This window comes from Anomalospiza imberbis, chromosome Z (genome assembly GCF_031753505.1).
Source record: "Anomalospiza imberbis isolate Cuckoo-Finch-1a 21T00152 chromosome Z, ASM3175350v1, whole genome shotgun sequence".
Lineage (NCBI taxonomy): Eukaryota > Metazoa > Chordata > Aves > Passeriformes > Viduidae > Anomalospiza > Anomalospiza imberbis.
Window position 1 is genome coordinate 22745734 of NC_089721.1, and position 17871 is coordinate 22763604.

Here is a 17871-nt window from a genome sequence, read left to right on the forward strand (position 1 = left end):
GCACGAACAAGCCAGCAACCAAAACTTGCATTAGGTAAATGCTGTGAGCGTTGCTACGTATAAAAGCCAATTACGGTGCTCTGCATACAGCAGCTGGCTTAACTGGATGGATGCTCAAGAAATACATAAATAAAATATCAAATTACAAATCTTATCAGCCATTTATGCCAAGCCACCCTGCTGACTTTAGCAGTTTAACCTTATTTTACTGTGTTTCTCGGTCCAAATATAATTATTCTGATAAAAGAAGGTTCTGTTTCTAAATCAGAGCAGAATTGGTTAAATACACTTGTTTATATTACAGCCTCATTCAATCAGGGCTTGAGTTTAGCGGAAAGGGGAGAGGGGGAGCTCTGGGGTTTGGAAAGTTCTCTACCCTTTCTTACCAGGGTCACAGCGCTGGAGAATTAGGGTTATATTACTCCCAGACGCGGCACGCCCCGCTCCCGCGGCCTCGCTCGGGCGGATCGGCTGGCGTGGGCAGGGGGGCCATTCAGGGGAGGGCAGAGCAGGCTCCGTCCGGGACCCCGGGATCGGGCCCGCCGAGCGCCGCCGGGCAGGGCAAGGAAAGGAAGGGATGGGATGGAAAAGGAAAGAAAGGCAAAGGCAGGTGCGGGGGGAGATGATCTCCCAGTGCCTGGCCTCTTGGCAGGCGCATCTGTACGAAATTCAATCTCTATTTTTTATGAGAAATAAACTGTCTAAATAAATTTTATTAGGGGCAACCAATATATTTTCTGGTACTGCCCTTTGTTCCAGTTCTACGTGTGTGTAACAATCTAAAACCTATTTATTGAGGAAAAATCACTGGATCCGTCATAGAAAATCCTTTTACTTTGCTCTGAAGTGATTTCTGAAGACACTCGTGTCACTCTGAAGATTTTTGGCCATTGTGCTAAAGCCTTTCCTTGTTAGGAACTTCAGTTCCTATGATCATGTGGGGAATACCGTAAATTGTAAGAGGGAATGGAGTTGACTGGCAGTTTTCTGGCTGCACTGGGAAAATGGAAAGATGACGGGGAATAAAATCCTTGTAAATACATCTCCGACGCTGCCCAGGTGAATTCGGGCACTTGACAAAACAGGAATGCGCGAAAGTGGAATGTGATTAAGGTATTTTACATGTGCCCCATTGTCATTTTCTTTCTGACACGCGTGTCAGCCCAGTTCGCTCTTTTCTCTCCCACAGACTTCCTTCTCTGATTTCCCCCCTTCCCTTAAGACAATTGCGATCTGAAGTCTTGGAAGAAATGATTTAGTTTGTTTATACTGCTATAAAAATCAAGAGCAATAGAAAAGTCATAAAATGAAGCGCGCTATCAATCACACCGCAGCATTGTTATTCAGCAGTTACTAACAGAGATTGATAATCCTTTGATTTCATCCCATTGTTATTACTCTGATGTGTCTGCACATTAACTATTACACATTTATTTATCGACCTGAAACATACAACAACACGGAATATATGCACACGCACGCCTTGCCACCCTGCCCACGGCGCGCTCGGCAGAAGCCGACTGCAGGAACCTCGAGCGCCCGCGCACTTGTGCCAGTACATACAGCTAAAACTGAACTCCTGACGCCCCGGCCAGCCCCTGACCGCCCGCCTCACCCCGGCCCGGGCAGGGCCAGACTCCCGCGGCTACAAAAGGCTGCGCGCCGTCCCCGCGCCGCCGGCCCGTCTCCCCAGCGACTCCGCCGGCTCCGCTCCGCGGGTCCCGACGCCCGGCAGCGGGCCTGGGGGCTCCTGCCGGCAGTTTCCACCGCCGGGTCTTCCCCTTCTGCCCTACAGCTGCACACAGAGAATAATTTTCAAAGGAAAAAAGTGCAGCAAATATGCTATCTCCGCAGTCACCCATCCAGCCGAGGAAAAATAATAATCCCGAAATTCCCACCCCACCTCCATCTCCTTTCTCTCTCTCTGTCTCCGGCTAAATTGTGGCCCGGCTCTGGGTCTCTCCCTGCTTTGAGCGGCCGTTTCCGTGCACCCAGGTTCTTCGCAACAGCCCGAGGTCTCGAAAGCTGAATTGAATCAATGTAGCCTGGGAGGAGGGGAAAAAAAGGCAGCAAAACTGCCTTGGAGATCGGTCGGCCGGTTCCTTTGTCTCCTTCAGTCTCTGCCGAAACCACTGCACATCTGAGCTGCAAACAAAACCACTCTTGCATCTGTTCGCATGCAGTATTTACAGTGTTTCGTGTAAGTCAATTGGATGGCGGAAAAAAAAAAAGCCATTGGCTCCGTTTTATTTAACATAGACTTCACTGGGCTCGCTTTTTGGTGGAAGCTTTATTTGCACTAAATGAATAATCTTAATTGCATCACTTTTGAATTAAAAATCAATGTTAATCAAGTTGGAAGTAGTAAATATCAGTTTTCATTGTGCCCGCTTAGAGGGTATTTTTCTTGTTTTGCAAATAAAAATACAAGTCAAATAACTTTAAAAGGGCATTATGTTCTGCTACAAATACAATTGAAACGGATTGTTTAGGAGCGGATCAGAAATGGTACAGAATTTTGCACTTAATTTCCTCAGTTATCATTTACAATAAGAACCTCTTGGCTTGACAGCCAAGTCTAAACAGTAGTAAATTAGTACAAATTTATACTGATTTTACTCTAATAATCGTAATAAAAGCTTATAGATTTGGCACTAATTACATAAATGCCTAATGATCTTGAAAATTACTCTGGTTAGAAATATATTACTAATCTAAACTTTGTTGTTGGCTGGCTTTGAAAAATCAGAACATTAGAAATGGTTCGCTTCACTTCTGCAAAGCACTTTAAATTGTTCAAGTAGTTTAATATATTCAAGAGGAAAATAAAAAGCATTTAACTTTATTTACTGCCTTAAGTTGAGTTTGTAGGCTAGCCGAACTTGGAAACTTTACCCGAAAACAGGGCTTACGGGCGTTAAAATCCTGGGCAGAGAGGGAGGCAGAGCTCCCCGGGCGGCCAGGACGCATGGTGCTGGGCTCCCTTGCCCCTCGTTGCTCTCTGCGTCGGCACCGAGCGGGGCCGGGCCGAGTTGGCGGGCAGCCTCGGGGGCCAGGCCGCCTGTGCAGCACAGCCCGCTGCGGGAACTCGGGCAAGTTTCTCTTTCCTTGACGCCCAGCAGCCCTCGGGGCTTGTGAGGGTGAAAGCCTGGCTGCAATTACCCCTGCCGCTCCCGCTCCCGATTCCCCGGGGCCGCCGGCCAACGAGGCTGGCGCTGCCCGACCCCGCGCCTCCCGTCTGCCCCGCTCGCAGCCCTTGATGGGCTCTGAGCTTGCGAGACCCTCGGGAGACTGATCGGTGAGAGGGTGCGCTCCGAGGAGGCATTAAAAACAATAAAAGCCGATAAATCAGGGGCGACCCGGAGGGAGTGTGGCAAATGTGCGTTTGGAAGAGGAGAGAAAGAGAAGGCGGGCGGCCAAGGCGAGCGGAGCAGGGTAAGGGAGCGCGGGCACGGTGCGGGCCGGGCCGGGCCGGGGCGGCGGGAGGCCTGGGCGGCGGCAGCGGGCGGGCGGCGGGCGGGCGGAGCGGGGCGCTCCGGGCGCTGACATTTGCAGGCTGCCCTCCTGATTGGTCCCCGCGCCGAGCTGCTCACGGGTTCATTGAAGTGTTAAGCACCTCCCCGTCTCTCTAAAGGACATTATAATGCAAGAGACCCCCTTTTTAACCACACACCGAATTTTCTTTCATTTAGACGATCTATATATATATATCTATATATATATATATCTCATATCTTATATCTATTTTAAATAACTTAAGGCCGCTAAAATTTGGGGGGGAACAGCCTTCGCCCTGGAGCGGTGCGCGATGCTGTCTCACACCGACCTCCTGGACGCCCGTCTCGGTGAGTTTCACCCGGCACCCCCCCGCCCTACGGCGGCTGCACCGGCTGCGGCGGCGAGCGGGGAGGAAGCCGGGGCAGGAAATTGACAATTTGTTCCTTATTTTACCTTAATGCGTTCTAAATGGGCTAATTCCTTTAAAAGTAATTGTACTGTATTAAAGTTTAATTTGATTTAACATAAAAAAAGAAGAGAGTGAGACCTACGGTATATGTAGATCTACAGCGAGTTGTGGATAATTTAATTTTTCTCTCCCCAGTTTTTATATACATATCTACACATTATTATTATTATGATTATTATTTTAGGACAGATGAGCTCGATGGTGTTTACGGAGTTCTGTGTGGCCTTTTCTTGCTCGCCCGTTTGCTTTTCTCCTTCCCTTTACTTAAAAAAAATAGAAAAGAAAAAGGGAGAAATATCTGTATCTATCTATTTATGGTTATTCATGAGTTTGTTTAGAGAAGCGGAGGGAGGAGAGGGGAAAGATCGGCCAGACTGACCGAGGTCCCCGCGCATCTGTCGGGGAGGTAACGCTCCCGGCAACAGAGCGGTTCGAGCCTTATTTCTTTCTCTCCGTTTCTTTCTCTTACCAGCTCCGCTGGAAAACCCAAGTTGAACCCGTGAAAACTTGCTCTCCTCCTCTTCCCTTCCCTTGGTCTTTCAAGGGAAGGCCGGGCAGGGAACTGGTTATTTCAGCAGGAAGAGGAGCTGCTCGATGTAAAGTTTTCTCTCCTCTGCCCGGGTCGCGTCGGGCCCGGGTCTCTCCGTGTCGTGAAGCCGAACAGGGCTGCGGGTCTGGCGGGGCGGCCGGCCTGGGGACGGCGGGGCGGAGGCGGTGGCAGTGGTTGGATATCTCTCTCCAGTTCAGTGCCCTGGAGAGGGGCTCTGATGGATCTATGCTCAGCTGCAGCCGAGTGACTGCCGCTCCTTTGCTTCCGCAGGGATGAAAGACGCGGCCGAGCTGCTGGGACACCGGGAGGCGGTCAAGTGTCGGCTGGGCGTCGGGGGCTCGGATCCGGGGGGACACCCGGGAGACATGGCTCCCAACTCGGACACGGTGGAAGGGACCACCCTGCTGCCGGGGGAGGACATCACCACGGTGGGATCCAACCCCAGCTCCCTAGCCGTCAGCGCCAAAGACCCTGACAAGCAGCAAGGCCAGCAGGGCGGCCAGAACTCCAGCCAAGCCGGGCAGCAGCAGGGTCAGCAGAAGCAGAAGCGGCATCGCACTCGCTTCACCCCGGCGCAGCTCAACGAGCTGGAGAGGAGCTTCGCCAAGACTCACTACCCGGACATCTTCATGCGGGAGGAGCTGGCCCTGCGCATCGGTCTCACCGAGTCCCGGGTGCAGGTATGAAAAGCCGCCCCCGTGCAGTGCCTGCCGGCCCTTCCACAGTCGCACCGACGGCTGCACGGCCGGTCGGCGGCGAGGCCAGGGCACAACGGGGAGGGGGGTGGGTGCCCCAAACCTCAGCCCGACGGCGGGGTAAATAACTCACCCCTGAAAGCAACAGTTTGGTCAGAAAGCCTTGAAATCAGACATGCGTCGCTCCCCTTTCCTCAAAAGTGTCACCTTGGGGTGTCCCCTTTTTTTCCTCTATCCTACCCACCTGCAGCGCGGTGGTCCCGAGCAGGGCATGGCCTGAGTTTCCCTCAGCTCTACGGCCCGACCCGCGGCTGGAAGGAGTCCGGGGAGGGACAGCCCGAGAAGAACGGTCTCAGTTCTCGCAATAGCCTGGCACTAAGAGTCGAGCCGAACCTGCCGGGAATAATTCATTTTCCCCCCGAGCGGAGTCCGGTGGCGACCGCGGGGCCGCTGTCCAGGTAGCCGACGGCAGGGCCACTGTCCAGGGTGCTGATGGCGACACGGCCGCGGCACCGCCGGGTAGGGGCGTCCGCCAAAGCCCACCGCCCTGAGAGCCGAGGTGGCGTGCGAGGGAAGGCATATCGGCTCGTAAAAAGGCACTTCGATAAAAGCCAGTTGTGTTTGGACTCGGACTTTCCCCATACTGGCTTTTAGAATGCCTGGGAATGGCGGGACTAGTGAGTGACTTCAACATCTAGGGTGCACTTTGTTCTCTAAAATACACATATATATATACACACAAATGTACATAGACAGATATATGTGCACACAGAACAGTAGGAAACTCTTTAGGCAAATAAATGTAAATGAAATTTGGTAAGGGGGGAGAAGGTTCAAAGCGCTATACTGCTCAGACGCAGCTTTTTCGCACATAAGATTATTTTAGCGACTTTTTAGATGAGTCCATTCCGAGGAATGAAAGCCTGCACAATAGAAGCACTTGTGGGATGCGCACCCCGGCTCAGTACAGTGCACCGGGACTGCCGCTGCTGAAGCACTTTAGCGCAGTCGTTGTTCAAAATCCCTATCGGCAAGCACAGGCTCCTCAGCTAAATAAAGACACGTGAAGAGAAATCCCTAAATGAACGTTTTATGAAGGAAAACAGATTCCATTCTTGAATGTGACAGAAAAAGCGCGTCTGCTTTTAAAAAGTAAAACAATTTGACTCAGCCTACACAGAACTATAATTAGTTTAAATTAAAACAGAAATTAGATTCACAAATAAAATATAATTGGACAACTGACTCTATGAAAAAAAGAAAACGAGGTCTATTAAACTTTATTGGGTTTCCCAAAGGTTAATGATACCAATTTCAATATTAGGAGTGTGGTAAATGAAGTAAAATATAAAATTGAAATAGTTATTTTCTAACAGCACATCAAAGAAATCCGTAGAAAGAAAGACAAAGTGTTTTAATGGCCTTGGCATAATCTTAAACCAATGCTAATAGCTTGAGACTGCTGATAAAAAACAGTTTAATAGAGTGTCAATTTAAATTTTTTTTACAATGATGTTCTGTAATTTAAAAAGTAATCAGATCAACATAACCTTCTTAATTAACACTTCAAAATGATTAACATTATGTAATCTAAGGCAAAAAATATTTAATATATTTACTTCACAATCCGATGTATCACTGGTCCTTGATCAAATTTAAATTAAACAATAATTAGTTTATGTTCTTATACGAGTAAGAACAGTTTTTACAGTTTTCTTTATAGTTAACAGATAGCCTACACATTACTTTCAGTACATGGGCTACACACTGATTAAAGAATGCTCCAAATACTTAATTTATAGCGGCTGTATATGTTTTTAAGGGTTTTAGATGCTAGGATAAATCACCACTTTCCTCATTTTAGATCTGTATTTAATGTATATGATACATTTAAATAATTATTAAACTGGCTGATGCTTAAATGGGTGTCCAATTCCACATCTGATATTGCTCTGCTTTTCAAGCTGCTGTAATAAAACCATTCTTTTTATAGCATGCCATTATTAGAAACCAATTTCAGAATTATTTATAACCTGGAATGGCTTATTAAGCAGCAATGCGAGAATCATGCAAATTACGTGATCAAATGCAATATAATAAGCATAATCATTAGTCTCTAGCATGGATTAATTAACTTTCAATATTTTATTTACATAAAAACTAAATCAGTGAAATAACTTCTGCACAGTCAGGCTTGCCTTCCAATATTTTATATGAACAAAAATAATGTGCTGTAATTCCATTGACCGTGTCCCCCACAATGGTCCCGTCACCTGCCACATCTTAATAGGGGACAAGCTGAGAGTATTTTCTAGTTTTCTAATGGAATGAGAAATTGCATTTTCTTCCTCTCCCAGCACTATTAAAGTGTAATGAATTCGGCCCAGAGTTCACGGCTGGCTGATCGAAATGAACCTGAGATCTGAGCTTTAATACAGCTCTCCAGATTTCCTACCAAATCTTCACATTAATCATCTGCTGGATTCCAATGAGATCTTCATAAAGCTTCAGCTTCTTAAAAGAAAAAAAAAAGAAATAAAAAGAAAAAAAAAAGAAATAAAAAGAACAATTTAAAAAAGAGAAGAAGAAAAACAAAAGTGATATTATCTCCCTTTCTATCACTTTCATTCTCTCTCACCCGTTTATAGCTGGGGAATTAAATGGGCTATATATTTTAAAATACATTTACAGTATGTCTATATTACTGTAACAGCAGATATCATCAAGGTAGGTTTTTAGATTCCAACCTCCATTAGATTCTCACTGTTGTATTAATAATTTTCAGGGGCTAGTTGCATTTTAAAAGGAGTTCAAAGTTGCCAAATGCTTATGGTTAACATATTTCTAGAGTTGTCATATGTGCATTTTCAAAATCTCCCCCAGGTTTTCCTTGCATTTAATCTGTCATGCACCAGTTTTCAACTGGAAACATTCACATTTTAAAAGCATATGCAGCGCAGCTATGAACTTAGGCGATCATACCTGATGGAGATTCTTTACACCACCAGCAAACCATGAAACATAAAAAGATTTTGTAGCCGCAATTTGACTATTAACCCTAAAACATAATTGAACGCGATTTTTCGATTATTCATATAATATTTAGCTCCCTCACGGCCATTCATTCCCGCTAATTGGCGTCCGCCTTTCTCAGTCCGCTTATGGAGCCTGAGAGGGTGGAATTCGGCAGGATGGGGCACTGCGCTCTCTTGGATTTTAGGAGGACGCGCTTTCTCCCAGCTTACGACTGTCTCGGTTGCTTTCGGCCGCGGTGCGGCGAGACCCACCAAACCACCAGTGCCACAGTGCCACCACAAGCACCCACTCACCTAAACCACCTCTGGTTTTGTTAGTATAGGTTTGGTTTTGGTATGTTTTGTGTTTTTTAAACCCAAATGCGGGTGGTTTGGTGCGAGGGTTTCCTGGCCGGGCCCGGGTGGCACGGGCCGAGGCGGCTGGCCCGGGGCAAAGCTCTCCGCCCGCCGCGCTCCGATGGCGGCTCGGGAGCGCATCCACGCAAGGGCCAAGAGCCGTAGGCTGCTCGGGTTTTCTTTTTTATTTATTTTTTCTTTTATTTCCCCGTGGGAAGGCCAGGCTCCTCTCCTGGTGTCTGTCGCTCAGGACGGACAAATCGATCGCTTTCGTTATAAAAAGTACCAGCGGTTTCGTCAACCTGTGATGGGGACGCCCGTGGAGCTACCGTGGTCGATGGGGGCGAGGCTCGAGGGGGAGGCGGGAGCCGGGGCGGGGGTCCCGCCGGGGCCCCCGGCTGCGGAGGGTGGTAGTGGCTAACGGAGCGTGTCGCTGCCCGCCGCCCGCAGGTCTGGTTCCAGAACCGCCGCGCCAAGTGGAAGAAGCGCAAGAAGACCACGAACGTGTTCCGCGCCCCGGGCACGCTGCTGCCGACGCCGGGGCTGCCGCAGTTCCCCTCGGCCGCCGCTGCCGCCGCCGCCGCCATGGGGGACAGCCTGTGCTCCTTCCACGCCAACGACACGCGCTGGGCCGCCGCCGCCATGCCCGGCGTGTCGCAGCTGCCGCTGCCGCCGGCGCTGGGACGGCAGCAAGCCATGGCGCAGTCCCTGTCCCAGTGCAGCCTGGCGGCCGGCCCGCCGCCCAACTCCATGGGCCTCTCCAACAGCCTGGCGGGCTCCAACGGCGCCGGGCTGCAGTCCCACCTCTACCAGCCCGCCTTCCCCGGCATGGTGCCCGCCTCCCTGCCCGGCCCCAGCAACGTGACGGGCTCTCCCCAGCTCTGCAGCTCCCCGGACAGCAGCGACGTGTGGCGGGGAACCAGCATCGCCTCCCTCCGCCGCAAAGCACTAGAGCACACAGTCTCCATGAGTTTCACCTAATGGCCGGCGCCTCTCCCCGCGCCGCCCCCGCCCCCGCCGCCGCCGCCTCGCCCCGCGCCCCCGCCTCGCCCCGCACCCCCGCCTTCCCCCACCCGACTTACCAGGGAGTCGACTCAGGATCTGAAATCAGACACCAACAGACTGGTTTGTGGGCCGAGAAACATCCCCGACCCTCCCCAAAGCCCCTGCGCATCACCCGCGCACCCCTGTGCCCCGATGTCCGCCCCGCCCGGCGGCGGGAGGACTCGCGGCAGCCCCGAGCCCGCTCTGCCTCCTTCCGTCACCAAGACCCGGCTCTCCCGCCGTCCGCCCGTCCGGCTTTGGCTTTGCAAAGAAATGAATTTTTGTTTCTGTTTTCATAATTTTTATGGTTTATTTAGGAGCGGCGACCTGCTGCCGGTTCCTTCCGCTGCGAGGGCGCCGTCGGGGGACGGCCGGGCGGGTTCGCGAAAAGTACGGGGACCCCAGAGAGAATCAAATCCATTTTGATTAATCATTAATGAGCGACAGCGAATGTGATGGGGTAAAAAAGAAAAAAAAATTAAAAGCTTCTTTTTGTAAAAAACAAAGGGGATAAAAGGGGGAAGAAACAAGCGCGCAAGAGCGCTTCCCTTTTTCGGATCTTTGATTTCGTGACAGTTGAGTTGCCGATCCTCCCTACCTTTATTTACGCATTTATTTACGTTCCTGCTGCTATTGTCCCTCCGCAGCGCCGGCGGAGGCGCCGCCGCGCCCCCCGCCCCGCCTGGCCAGGCTCGGCCCGGCCCGGCTCGGCCCCGCGGCCCGCCCGCCTGCATGTGCCGGTCACCCCGCCGCAGGGCAGGGCCGTTGGAGGAATGAACAAACGATGTGAAATAGGATGTTTTGTGTAGATAAAGCATTCTTGTTACATACTGGTCGATTCGTGATATGTTTTAACTTATTGTCTGTGCTTATTTATTGAATTTTGGGTTACTTAATAAATGTTTGAGCTAATATAAAACATATTACTTGACTTTTCCGGACACGTTTATATCAAGTTAATGTGAATGGATAAATAAAATCATTTTCAGTATGTGATATGAAGAATTATAGATTTTGATGTGGCGTGTGAGATATGAGAGGTGTCTTCAACTGCAGGCAAAAAAAAAAAAAATAGACAGGACTTCCTTCTGTGGTATTCACTGAGTCCTTTGTCACAAGTTTGGGGATAGTTTGCTTGCTTAACTTTGCATTGATGCCTTTCACTTGTCACATTTTTAATACTTCATGATTAATAAACTTTTGTTAATCTTTCTGTGTGGTTGGCCTTTAAACTGCGAGTTACAAAAAGTTGTGTGGTGAAGCAGGGCAGGGCAAGGGATGAAGGAGAGTGGGTCAGTGGGAGGCTGGGGCAGGCAGGCAGTGGAGAGATGATCAGTTTTTTTGGAATGTGAAATGAGGGCATGGCTGCTGGCAAAGCAAGCCCCATGGAAGAGAGAACTCTTGCTTTACTCCCATGGAAACTTTGATATGGGGGGAAAAAGAAATGCAGTACATTGCCAAGCATCATACAGCCAGGTTTGGGCTTTTTTTCTTCTTTCCCCCTCACCCTTGCCTTTTATGCAATACACTAAGATCTCTTCTCATTGTACATCAATTATACACATCTTAATTGCACACCTGAGAGTGCACGACTCCATAGGCACCCACACAAGGGTCCTTGCCCGCTCCAAAGTGCATATTACATATGCATATTTAATTTAAAAGAGAAATAAAAGCAGAATAAATTATTGGTGATCCAGACCACAAGTGCATCCTCTGGGAGTCACCTGAGGAAAAAGCCCTACGCACTCCTGCAGGAGTCTGCTCCTGCAGGTGCTGTAACAGTCCAGGATGCTCCACCTGAGGTAGTCTAGGATAGGACAGGTCCCATACCACAATCCATACCACAGTAGCACTTGGGAAAAGAAGTCACTGTGTTCTGTCTCTCCTTCCAGCCCTGCCTCTAGTCCCCAGCCCAGCCTCAGGCAGAGCAGATGCCCCTCTGCACCCAGGCTTAGCTCCGAGATTGAAGTCCATGATCAGTTTAGTTCAGCCATCAAAGACATGGGCACGCAGTCTGCTTATGGAGCAGAGCTGATTAGAGTCCCTCCAGCTTCCCTACCCAATGGGTGGCCCTGCATGGGCCAAAGGGAGTAGCAGCCAGCTGGGACGTCCCTTGGTCTTCTCAGTTCCACTGTGTTCTCTTCCCCATAGTGTGGCCTGCCAGGAGGGCGAAAGGTCTCCACTTACATGCAGAAGAGTGCAAATCTCACTATGCTTCTTCCAAATGTATGGAAGGTTGTTTACAAGCACATAATTTTTACAGCTGCTTTATATTGCTGTAAGCAAGACAGCTTTATGATGTAGGAATGTCGTAAAGTGTGATATGGAAGATCTTAAAAGAAGATGTGCTTTTTAACAGTGGAGAAAAATGGCTGGGGGCAGGGGATTGAGACACAACCTGTAAGATCCAACTCTTGACACTGAACATTGCAGCTCTGTGAAAGGGTCCTTACAAAGGTCCTTCAGCTTAATGCTTGCTCTTAGAACATCCATCATTTCTTCCATATTCTATGCAACTCTAGTCCTGGTTATGAGCAAAGCTTTTTGATCCTACACAACTTTGATACAAATTTGATTTGTTTCCATAGCAATAGATCCTTGTGTTCTGAGTCCTGAAGATTTTTGAAATTATATGTACCCTTAGCATCCGCTGAAGCTTTGCAGCATAAAACATCTAAGCTGATGCTCTTATGTGTTTAACATGGGTGGAAGGAAGGAGACCACAGGCTTCACTCCCATATGCTACGTGCTTTGTCTGAATTATTTTACTATAAAGTCTCAATCTTGCTGATATTAAAAAGCTAAAAATTAAACAGCACGGACCAGTTCTATCTAATGACATGAACAGCTTTGCTTCATTCACGTAAAGTGATCAAAATAAACGAGTGAATTCCATACAAATTGAGAAGGAATAGTTATGCTGAATAACAATTAGCCTATTACTGGCTAAGTAGGTAACACTAGGCACTGGGGCTGTTACCATCTGGGCTTATTTGCTTATGTTAAGGTGCATTTTAACCCTAAGCTGTTCTACCCAGTGTGTAAGTAGACTGAGATTTATGTTCTTAACGTATGGATTCATTTCCACATAGGCACATATTCATGTAATTCTACTTTCCTCTAAACACAACATCACCCCTAATATCTAAGGAATATACATAAAGATAATGTCACTGAACTTTTCATTTGCTCTCTTGATGAAATGCTTTGACACTCACTCTCTCTTCTCTTTCTCTGCTTAAATCCCCATGGAAGGCAGAATCTGCTCTTACCACTGCTGGAGATTGCAATCACTGAGCAATTACTAATAAGGGAAGAAAGTTTGTGCAAGGCAAGGGATCAGGTAACGTTGCAGCATGGATTATATTATTGTACTAGCAGTAATGATCCCTGCTCTTAGAAATGAATATGTGGTTTAATTTGTGTTGTGGTATTTAAATTATCATTTTTCAGAATAAAAATCTCTGCACATGAAAATGTATCTTGCAGTAATGGAGGCATGGCAGTTAACCTGTCAGTTGAAAGTATGTAACCTTCCTTTTCTCCTTTTCATGACAAAGGTAATCTCATCTGAGGGCATTTATATGAAGAAATAACAGCATGGCATGGTGAAACCACTGGCTCATTAATCCTGGCATCTACTTCCTGCAGGACTTCTTGATTAGTTAGATTCATTCATCAGGTATTTCAGAGTTTTTGATTTCTCACCACTGGTTAAGTTCACTGAGTTCAGGCTAAATTGAGCCAGAAGCAAAGTTTATTAGTAATTTTGTAATACAGACTACTCTAATAATTCAGTACAAATATTTCATCTGAAATATATCCATTCACTCTAACACCTAATGCAGTTTGCAGCTGTATTCAGAGAGATCTGAGAGAACACGTTGATTTGGCAGTATTTTCTAAATTATTAACATGAGAACTAATAACAAAATCTTCTTAATTTCCGATGCTGGAATTAAGATTCCTTTCATTCTAAAGCAAGCTCTGGCAGGGAGATGACCACCTCTTACCTGCTGTTAAGGCTGAGCTCAGGGTAGTTGGTCTGGGACGCATGGCCTTTCAGCATAGAGATGAAAGGGAGAACAAAGGAATTTTAGTTTTTCCCTCATGTGTGTTATAAACATAGGAAAAATCCAAATGACACAGAATGAATGGAAGAGGAATCCTCAGAAATTAGCAACCTGTAAAGTCACAGGTATGTCTGAACTATTTGATATCTGAAATAGAATTACTGCTTGGACAGTAAAGACAAAGAAGCAAAGACCCTTATCTTAAAGCCCATATGGATCAGGCAGTAAATTCAGCAGATGCATGTGTGAACATTTCCAGGGTTGGTACTCAAAAATGCTCTGCCACTCAGCTTTCTCAGTGTGGAAACTTTTATTTTCTGAAAGATATAAGAGGACCACACATAAATCACATTCAAGTATCTTGCCACATGAGCTCATCCACCCATGTAGGAGGTAAGACCTGGGGCTTGAGAGCCTGTTTGACTTCGTGAATGCATGTGATATACCCCAAATTTATTGGGCAGCTGATAGCCGTGTCTTAACTCAGAGAAGCAGATGTAGAACGCACTGGCTCCTTTTAAACATTATGGACCAATTATTGCCCTTGCACTAGTGGAGCCGGGAAAGAAAAGCAGAGGTGGTTGTAGTGGTGGAAGGGCACAGTAGGTACAAGAGTTTTAATTTTTCACCTGATTACAACATGAATAGCAGCAAGAGTCAAAGGGGATAGTCTTGCTTCAGCAAGAGTGAAAGGGGATGGTCTTGCCTGGGATGTGGCAGGGGATGCTGCTTGATTAACCAGTGCTTTTATTTAAGCACTGGTTATTTAAGCTGTGCTTAAATAATACTTTTATTATTTTTATACTTTTATTTAAGCTGTGCTTGAGGGACTTTAGGCCATGTAAGGCCTTCTGTGAGATTTAGTTCTACTCCTCAGAGAAAACTGGTAGGAGGATGTCTCCCTTCCCATGTTTCTCAAAGCTGGGGCTCATGCACAGATGAGTCTGTCTTGTCTTCCACCTGGGATGGAATAATAAGAGGTTGCCTCTCTTATTTGCCAATAAATTGTGACTGTTTCAGCTTCTCCCACGACTGTCTTTGAGGCTCAAGAGTGCTGCTTCACCCTTATGTTGCACCAGACATCAATGCTGATGCTTAAATAAAATTTTCAGAGCTAAAATTATGCTTTTAGAGGTGTTGAAATCTGACAGAGAAGAATCCCTCCCCAGGAGTAAGGAATCCAGAGGCATTTTGCAGACTTTGCCTTTGGAGGTTATATAACAATTCTGCAGAGATCCTTATCCTCCTTCGAAGGTCGAGAGGGAAAATGCAGAATATGCTTAATACACTGTCTCTGAGGGTGACGTTCTCTCCTGACCCCCATAGACAGTTTGTGCCTTGGAGTATGAAGTTTGATTAGCCTTTTCTCTCAGCACTGGAAGCATCATGGTAGTGATCCAAAAAGTACTTTGGGAAAAAACAAACTCTGGACTTTCTTTCACTGACCTCCCGCTACAGTGAATTTCATGAGCTGACAATGCACCCTGTAAGGACACATTTCTTTTTACTGGTTTCAATTTATTGCCCTTTAATATAATTTAAGTGGCAGCTATGATTCCCTGTGGCTCCTTACAAGCTTTTAAGGTTTATTTTTTTGCTAACTTTTAAAAGCGCATTTCTGAACAGCTCTGAGCATCCTCCCCTGGTTTTGTTATCTAATAATTAACAGGGAGTACCAGTCCCTGTTTCAAGGCATAAACATTAATTTATAATGAAATTCTTATGTACTGGAAGGCTGTGATTTTGAGATTCCTGCCTTACACCAAAGTCCAGGCAAAACTTGATTTATCTGTAACACAAAGACTTCTTGTGCCATTGAATCTGAAGGATTTGGTTGTGCCATCGTCCCAGTCCATGTGAGTCAATGGTACACTGGGAGAGTAGAAGGCATGTGAAGAAGACATAGAGTGGTCCAGCTGTTTGCCATGGGTACAGCCATTATAGGGTACTTTTCACTGGGCCCTTGAGGACAGGATGAACTCCACTCGGGGTGTCCCTGGGAAGGAATAGGCTCTCATTTCAGTAATATCACCCAGCTTACAGGCTTGTGTGGCTAGGGAGATATCCACTGAATTCAGATTTATAAACAAGTTCAAGTGTAAAAAGGTATTTCAGCATCTATATGGCTACAAAATGTCACCAGAAATTAACCAGTATTGTGCTTTCAACTGGAGAACAAAATGAGGAGTCTACAGAAGGTCAGACATATAAAAATGCATTGAAATGAAAAGGGAGGAATATTAAATTACTAAATAAAGAATTATACTTGGTACAGATTGTGACTCTAATCTTTTTGTCTATTTCAAGCAGTAATTAACGCCCACAACTGTATTCATTGTAAGCTTGTGATCTTCAGGTCTTGGTAGCAAATAAATGACTCATACTTTATTCTTTAAATTTTAATTACTGTAAGAAATACTTGAAGATAATTCCACTGTATTTTATATTATTGTCACTTTGCCTTTTCTGCTATAACTGCTCTGCAATTTTAAGCTCATGTTTGCTCAAACTATGACTGGACAGATCCCTGCCAGTGTGGGGGATGCTGCTGGCCTCTGGGAGACCCTGTCTAGGGAGAGATAGCTGCAATGGAGATGTTTTCTAAAGGATGCAGGATTCTGTGTTATTAGCTAATTGCTTTGGCCTGTCTTCATATCTCACAGAGGAAGCTGCTGCCTCTGACCCACTCATCACATGCTTTGTAGCCTCACTTAAATCAGACCTTTCTAATTTCAGTTGAAGATGATTCTTGTTCTGTCTACAATAAATTGCTCCAACAGTCATTCATTCATTATCATATCCTCTCTTGGCTTCTTCAGTAGGGTGTTGTCATAACATGGTGTCTCCAAAGGGGTAATAATTAGCATTGACTCCATGCTTCTCAGAAGGCTGATCAATCACTGTATTATACTATACTTATTAAGAAACCCATTGCCCTTACAGACAGTCATGATACAGGTGGACACAATTGGTCCTTCAATCCAAACACCATCACCATTGGCCAATTAAGAAATCACCCTTTGGTAAACAAATCTCCATAACACATTCCACATGTTCACAACAACAGGTGCAGCAAGTGAAGGTAAGAATTGTTTCTCATTCTTTTCTCTGATCTTCTTACAGCCTTCCCCAGGACAATGCCTGGGAAAGTTGTATGTTGCTCTCTGTAGCCAGAGATGGATTTAGTCAATTAATTACATCCAAACCACAAAGTTAGCCTGTTGCTCATTGGTGCCTTCCATACACATCCTCCTTAGTGTTAAAACTGACAGCACTTGGTTACACCATTACTTACTAAATGAAAGTATCCAGTGTTGCAGGTACTTGTTTGAAAAGCATCTAATGTTTTTGATACCTAAGTCTTCTCTTCAAAGTAATGTGGTTGCCAAATTTCATCAGTTTTAATACTCTTTTTTCACTAGTTTCTTATCAAACTCCACAACTAGTTAATTACTTTCTTCTTTCAAATAATGTCCTCCCTACTTGCTCTATCTATAATCCATATGAATACACAAAACTTTGCTTTCCATTAACCTCAACTGGCCACTTTTAACATTGCAGTTATCCAGTCATTCCAGAGATGCTTTTTCTACCAAGACACAAAGCCCCATCTGATGTTTAAATCTCATTTTGATCCTTATATTTTGCCTCAAGCTTCAGACTAAGATACTAATGCAAAGCACAGCACTGTGAGGGATACTGTGGGAAAATGAACTCTTGTCAGCCAGACCCACTACAGATCCAAAGCAGTTTATGACCCTCAATGTGAAGGATTATCTATCTGCCTACTCCTGCTTTCACTGCTGCCTCTAGGATTTTGACACATCACATACTCTTGTGACTACCTGTGTGAATCACTCCAAGTGAAAAGCAATTTGAAGCACCTTTCCTGGCTATGCCTTTTGCCCTCACCTTCAGCTGTCACCATGGGTACCACTCAACTGGTGAATCTCCATGAAATGACTTTGATATATCTAGGTTACATCTAGGTCTTCTCATTTCCAAATTGGCAGAAAAAATTCAAACCATCTGGCACTTGACTCATCAGCAAATTGTTTAGTTGCAAGCCTTCCTCCTTCAACTTACTCAGGGCAATTTTAATTGGTCCTGCCTTGTATCAGAGTCTGTGCAGCAGTGGAAAATCCCAAAGATGTTGTGTTCACCTCAG

General features: G+C 46.2%; 2 protein-coding genes across 2 annotated transcripts in view; both read left to right on the forward strand.

Annotated features, from left to right (window-relative positions):
- TBCA (tubulin folding cofactor A) overlaps positions 1-17871 on the forward strand; it is a 530652-nt gene that overhangs the window by 39572 nt on the left and 473209 nt on the right. The window lies entirely within an intron of this gene.
- OTP (orthopedia homeobox) lies at positions 3497-10088 on the forward strand. The gene is made up of 3 exons (XM_068176661.1): positions 3497-3845; positions 4788-5197; positions 9034-10088. Exons 1-3 carry the CDS (start codon positions 3809-3811, stop codon positions 9562-9564), a joined length of 978 nt encoding a protein of 325 aa, XP_068032762.1. The 5' UTR covers positions 3497-3808; the 3' UTR covers positions 9565-10088.